Consider the following 7,257-nt stretch of genomic DNA (forward strand, 5'->3'; position numbering starts at 1 on the left):
CGTGGTGGCCGTTGTCAATACTTGGGTAAACGTTAGCTAACCATGTTGACATCATCATGTCTATTTGTTAAAGTAAACAGTCATGTATTTAAAAGACATCGTTACTTACCTGTCCGACATTGGTCTCCTTCGTACCCCGTCTGACAACCCTCCGCACATGTCCCGTTCATGTGGTGGCAGCCGCCAATGGCACACTTGCCACAATGTTCTGAACATTCCTCGCCGAAAGTACCGTTTCTGCACTCTTAAACGTAAAAAGGGAATCAGTCAATAGGGAGGAACGACAAGTTATTTATATCAGTATTGATAGCTATATCAGGATTAGACTGAGTCGAGTTCAAATATAACTGTATTAGATAACTGTAAATCAGCAACGTCCAAAGAAAATTTTAGAGACCCGTGCTCGCCTTGACAAATCGCCATTGCTCGCCTCCAACAGGAATACATCCATGGAATGTCATGGCCAGCAGCGAGCTCAGACCTTTCCCCCATTGACCACGTCAGGGACATGTGAGGGAGACGTGTACGTCAACGTCATAGTCCACCGACCACATTGGTTGAACATGGCCAGGTGCTGCAAGACGCGTGGGACAGACTCCCTCAAGTCGCCACACGGAGACTCATACGCAGTTTCACAAATCGTGGCGGTATTACGCACGATCCAAAACGTCAACTTGGAAATTTCCATCTTAACCCTATCGTCTTTAAGAGCGTTGGCGGTCCTAACATCTACTGTCATGCTTCACACGGGGTTGTGTTCCCAATTTGATCATTATTGTCATCCAATTATTACTTGAAGGGGGCACGGGTGGCCCAGTCGTCTAATGCGCCGCGATTCGCTGTGCAGAGTTGCGTCCCTTGGGCACGCCAGAAACCTATGGTCGTGGGTTCGAATCCCGGTTCGCCCCGATTATGTTTCTAGGTTTGTCAGCACCATATCCGTGCTCGTGGGTTTCACCGAAGTGTTAAACGTCTGAGACCTGCATCATTTCAGGCTTTCCTCCCACATTAAGCTGACACGCCGCGATATAACTGGAATACTGTTAAAAGCGGCGTTAAACCAAACTCACTCACTCACTCACTCACTCACTATTACTTGAAACTAACATCTCTTACAATTGTGGATTTTTTAAGTTATTGCAGAGTACCCCTACCTTTTTAAGGGTATATATATAATCATAAAATATATCTTCTAAAGGCAGAGGCCATTTTCCGATTCCGACTATTTCATAAACATTGATTGAGGATATGGTACTCACTTTCACCACAGAGGTTCCCGGTCCATCCAGCACCACACCCCGCCTTGCATGTCCCATTGATGTGATCACACGTGGTTTTATCGCGACATTCTCCACAAGTTCCTGTACAGTTTTCACCATACGTCTTGTTACCACATCCTGGAATCAGATCCAAGACTTGTGAAGCCATGACATGCGTTCATGACAACAGAAGTTATCAAAGACCCGTTATTGCAGTCACTGGGAAGTATATTGCAGTAACTGGGAAGTATAACACATTCCCTTCCATCTTCCCGAGTAAAATTACAGTTGCCACCCTTACCGACCTACGCTGGAATTTCTGGGATCGTTCGTAGCGCCACCAGTGGCTATTAAGAGTTATGTCCTTTCTATGTAACTCCTTTTGACCAATTAGATTCCCATATCACGTGAGCACACAGGAACTCGTTATTGGTCAGTAAATAAAAACATATACACCCCATATGTAAGGAGTCTCTACTTACATATGGGGGGTATATATTTTTATTTACTGACCAATAACGAGATCCTGTGACTCGTTAGTCCAACCAAAACGGAACGCCAGAGTTCCAGCCTAGTTCGGCAAGGGTGGAAACTAGACTTTTATAGTCATTTAACGCCCTCGACTCGGAAAGACGATTCCCTTCAAACAGGTCCACACCTGCATGTACTAATCCTACTCACGTTCATAGCAGTCCTCTCCCATCCACCCTGGCTGACATCCGCCCTCACACTGCCCAGTCAACTCGGAACAGTTGCTGTGCTTCTCGCACATCCGGTCACTGCAATTTCTGCTGCACCCTGCACCATATTCTTGGCTTGCATCACAACCTGCGAACACCAAGAATTAGTCACACCTTGTGCGGACACTTGTCACGTACACAACCATTTGCATCAACCAAGACAGCGAGCCTGATCACCCCGTCCCTTCAGTCGCCTTTCACAGCAAGCATGGGTCGCTGAAGACCTATTCCAACCCGGCCTCACGGGTTGCATGTAGCCAAATATTAAATCTTTCAGCTCCATGTATATATATATATATTTTTTTTTTCGAAAAGAAAAATATCACTTTTATTACGCTCGGTGCCCTAATTGTAACAGAACTATAAATGCATACATGCGTCTTGAATCATGAATGAAACATACCCTTTGTACAGTCTGTTCCGCCCCACCCTGCGTTGCAGCCCCCAACACACTCCCCTGTTTCGTGGTCACAAGTGGTGTTGCCATTTGAGCAGTTTCGTTCACCACATTGTCCGGAGCAGTTGATTCCGTACGTTCCATTATCGCAATCTGAAACGTCATAAACACATGATTATCAGTCAATTACAGTGGCAATAATTCAGAATTGCCACCTACAATCAGACATATATATATATATTCTTCAAAAAAAGAAACGCACAGGTAGTATGCAGTTCATTGAACCTGACTACACAAAAAAAACGGTATATAAATTGGATAGAAATGGTGGTGGTCTGATATTCGATAAACGGTTCGTCAAAACGCAGCATTTGTCGATTTGCAATGTCGTAAACGGCATTGTTTTCACACTTGTTGTAAAATGTCATGGAGGAAACCAGTAAAGCAAAATACACGTGCAAGTTATGGCTTTCGTAACTCGTGGTAGTGGCTAAAAAAAGGCAAGCATAAGCCAATAATTTGTCATTCAATTGTCAACATTTTTCAAGTTCGAAAATTAAGAGACTCAGCGCTACTGATCGGAATATTGCCATAGGACGTATCCAAAGAAGGGAATCGAAGTCTTCTGGTGTACGCCACTTCAACGTCAACCACAGCACCATTTGTCGCTTTTGGGACCGATACACACAATTCAATTCCACTGCAGACCGTCAGAGAACCGGCCGACAGAGACTTAACACCCCTTCACAGGATCGCTACATTCAACTATTCCACCTACGTCATCGCAATGCCACAGCAATGGAGCCTGCACTACGCATCCCTGGTTTGAGGAGGATATCCTACCAGACTGTCAGGAACCATCTTCGCGAGGTTGGAATCCTACCCAGAAGACCAGTCATCGTCACTGTTTTTGCAACAGATCCACCGACAGCGACGCTTGCGTTTGTGCCATACATTACAGGCTTGGAATTTGAGAAACTGGATACCAGTGTGGTTTAGCGATGAATCACGATTTCTTCTTCTCGGGCGAGATGGAAGACAACGTGTGTATCGTCGTCGAAATGAACGTTTTGCCCCGCATTGTGTACGTGAATCCGACAATTTCAGTGGCTGTAGTGTACAGGGGCGAGTTCACAGTTCCACCATATGTATAGGGAGACTACACCGTTCCACCATATGTATAAGGAGACTACACCGTTCCACCATATGTATAAGGAGACTACACCGTTCCACCATATGTATAAGGAGACTACACCGTTCCACCATATGTATAGGGAGACTACACCGTTCCACCATATGTATAGGGAGACTACACCGTTCCCCCATTTTTATAGGGGCGGGAAACCGTTCCACCATATGTATAGGGGCGGGAAACCGTTCCACCATATGTATAGGGAGGCTATACCGTTCCGCCATATGTACTGGGGCGAGAACAACGTTCCGCCATATGTATAGGGAGACTACACCGTTCCACCATATGTATAAGGAGACTACACCGTTCCACCATATGTATAAGGAGACTACACCGTTCCACCATATGTATAGGGAGACTACACCGTTCCACCATATGTATAGGGAGACTACACCGTTCCCCCATTTTTATAGGGGCGGGAAACCGTTCCACCATATGTATAGGGAGGCTATACCGTTCCGCCATATGTACTGGGGCGAGAACAACGTTCCGCCATATGTATAGGGAGACTACACCGTTCCACAATATGTATAGGGAGACTACACCGTTCCGCCATATGTATAGGGAGACTACACCGTTCCCCCATTTGTATAGGGGCGGGAAACCGTTCCACCATATGTATAGGGAGACTTCACCGTTCCACCATATGTATAGGGAGACTACACCGTTCCCACTGCTTCAAACAAAATGGCAGCGCCCAGTCAAGGCGATCTGATCAATAATCAAGATATATATTGTAATAAAACAGGTCTTACCTCGCGAAGTGCATCATATCACTTGAGCACCTTGATTAAAAACATTAAACAATTTACAAAATATATGTCGACGGCACACATGCTTTGCAAATCCTGCAGACGACCGAAATGTGCATGTTGAAATCCATGTTGTCTAAGAACCGGATGTCTTGTTCGTTACACAATTGTGATTGGACTATGCATAGACTCCTTAGTCCAGCCAAAATGTAACTCAAGAGTTCCAGACAAGTTCGAAAGGCCGGAAACTAGACTTTTATAGCCATTAAACGCCCTTGCCTCGGAAAGAAGATTCCCATCAAACAGGTCCACACCTGCATGTACTAATCCTACTCACGTTCATAGCAGTCCTCTCCCATCCACCCTGGCTGACATCCGCCCTCACACTGCCCAGTCAACTCGGAACAGTTGCTGTGTTTCTCGCACATCCGGTCACTGCAATTTCTGCTGCACCCTGCACCATATTCTTGGCCTGCATCACAACCTGCGAACACCAAGAATAAGTCACACCTTGTACGGACACTTGTCACGTACACAACCATTTGCACCAACCACGGCAGCGAGCCTGATCACCCCATCCCTTCAGTCTCCTTTCACAGCAAGCATGGGTTGCTGAAGACTTATTCTAACCCGGATCTTCACGGGTTGCATGTAGCCAAATATTAAATCTTTCAGCTACGTGCACACTATATATATTTTCGACCAGCAAAACATATTTTACAACGCTCGGTGTCATAATCGTAACAGAACCATAAATGCATACATGCTTCTTGAATCATGAATGAAACATGACCATACCCTTTGTACAGTCTGTTCCGCCCCACCCTGTGTTGCAGCCCCCAACACACTCCCCTGTTTCGTGGTCACAAGTGAAGTTGCCATTTGAGCAGTTTCGTTCTCCACATTGTCCGGAGCAGTTGATCCCGTACGTTCCATTATCGCAAACTGAAACGTCATAAACACATAATCAGTTAATTGCAGTGGCAAAAATACAGAATTGCTACCTAAAATCAGACGTATATATAACTGGCATCTGATAATTACACGTCAGAAAAGAAAATGGAATATATATTCTCACAAGGCATTGCACCCAAACAAAAGCTCATCATTCTCCGTAGCATCATCACATCCGTTCATTAATATTAATTAAATCACTCGTCATCTTTTCTGGAGACCTGGGTGCCGTTGTACAAAGCGATCTTAGCGATAAGGTGATCGTATCTCCTATACCTTAACATAGGCTTACGACAGTCGTAGCGCTAAGGTTGTTTTGTCCAACGGCGTCCTGGCTTCGTGTTCCATCACTGATGCTCCTCGAGGTAGCAATATACAAATACACAAATACAGAGGTAGATATACTCGACGAAGCCATAACAATAATAGTCCTAAGAGTATACGCATGGACACGTTACTTTGATTGCAATGCGTTCTATGCCACCCTGGCTGGCAAACTCTTGAAGGACAGACCCCGTCGATGTAGTTGCACGCCTCACTATCACAGTGGCAGTACTCACTGCACTCGTTACCATAGGTGCCGGGCCCACATACTGAAACATGAACAGTGGAATATATCAAAACCGGACCCTGATTAATCTGGATTCCTTAAATACATGACCACATTTACTGTCCCGTCTCCTGTTTATTTCTATACTGCTATAATCGCAATAAACGGGACTAAACTTTCGGCCTTATTGAAATCCTAAACATACATATTTTACTCTAGCTGTTTTGACCGATAATGTATTTGAAATAATAAGGCCATAAGTTCCTATTACTTGTATTAATTCTATTATTCACTAGTAACCATTTGATATTTACCGTTAACTTCCACTTCACATAAGACCATCCTTGGTGTTGTCAAGTTTGTGCCCTTAAAAGAGGAGTACAAGAGGAGGAAGCGCCCGTATGTGGCACATGTAACACTTGTCACTGTTCCATTAGCTTTGCCAGTGACGTTGTTGCAGGTGTGACCATTTGGTATAGTGTCTGAGCTATTTGTCAGATGAACCTGGATTTCAGATCGGCCAACTGTATCTTGAAGAAAATTCATCTCCGTTAAATAATGCAACATATCCCAAAGGGTAAGTGGTTCGACTTAATGTGGTTTGTAGCGATTCCAGCTATATGACGGCGGTCTGTAAATAATCGTGTCTGGAACGCAAAATCCAGTGACTGACATCATGAGCATCGTTCCAAGCAATTGGGATCGATGACATGCTTCAACCAAGTCAGTGAGCCTGACACCCCGATCCCGTTGGTCGCCTCTTACGACAAGCATAGTCGGCTTTTACGGCAAACCTGGGTTGCTGAAGACCTATTGAACCCCGGATCTTCACGGGTCCAGTATGAGTGACGATCTAGGACGATGGGTACGTTTGTACACAGTCAGCCAGCCAGCAACCCCAATGTAGCTGTGTGATATTACTGCGGCGTTAAACACATGTGTTGTTGTTAAAACTAACGTTTCAATATGTATTGGCGCATTTGTTTTAAAATTCTTCTACCGTATAAATATGTGCAGTACATACAATTATTTTCATAGCATTGATAAATCAAAGTTCGATAAAGTTAAATATAATCTTTGAATTTCGTAATTTGAATATTGCTACGGCCAAGCGACCTTCCTTGACGTCAGATGGACCGTTGGTTCCCCAAACGCAATATCCTGTGACTTCAACTTACAGTCAGTTCTGAAGTAGATGGTGACTTCGTTCACTAATGTGTTGTTACAAAGGTCGGCTCGCAACCATGTAAAATTGGCATCGGTGTTCCTCGTTTTGAAGCACATAGAAGATACATCAGTAGAAGTGTTCCCATCTGAAGCCTTCTCTACGTCCGTGCCTGTTTCACTTGATTTGAACGCATCGCTGGTGAGATTCAGGAGAAGGTTACCTGTGAAAGCCATATGTTATAGATA

The 7,257-nt window shown here is 44.6% G+C and overlaps 1 protein-coding gene across 4 annotated transcripts in view; it reads right to left on the reverse strand.

Annotated features, from left to right (window-relative positions):
- The window catches only part of LOC124127771 (receptor-type tyrosine-protein phosphatase alpha-like), a 32,568-nt gene that overhangs the window by 15,394 nt on the left and 9,917 nt on the right, over positions 1-7,257 (reverse strand). For 3 of the 4 annotated variants that reach the window (XM_048399908.1, XM_048399907.1, XM_046491137.2), the window contains exons 3-11: positions 7,023-7,232; positions 6,159-6,374; positions 5,753-5,887; positions 5,139-5,285; positions 4,678-4,824; positions 2,403-2,549; positions 1,941-2,087; positions 1,260-1,397; positions 110-244 (exon numbers count right to left, since the gene is read on the reverse strand). In XM_048399908.1, coding sequence (XP_048255865.1) covers positions 110-244; positions 1,260-1,397; positions 1,941-2,087; positions 2,403-2,549; positions 4,678-4,824; positions 5,139-5,285; positions 5,753-5,887; positions 6,159-6,374; positions 7,023-7,232 — 1,422 coding nt within the window. The remainder of the gene's footprint in view (positions 1-109; positions 245-1,259; positions 1,398-1,940; positions 2,088-2,402; positions 2,550-4,677; positions 4,825-5,138; positions 5,286-5,752; positions 5,888-6,158; positions 6,375-7,022; positions 7,233-7,257) is intronic. The other variant, XM_048399909.1, reaches the window with a different exon arrangement.

The sequence above is a fragment of the Haliotis rufescens genome, unplaced genomic scaffold, assembly GCF_023055435.1.
Source record: "Haliotis rufescens isolate VD_foot unplaced genomic scaffold, xgHalRufe1.0.p SCAF_2, whole genome shotgun sequence".
NCBI classification, from domain to species: domain Eukaryota; kingdom Metazoa; phylum Mollusca; class Gastropoda; order Lepetellida; family Haliotidae; genus Haliotis; species Haliotis rufescens.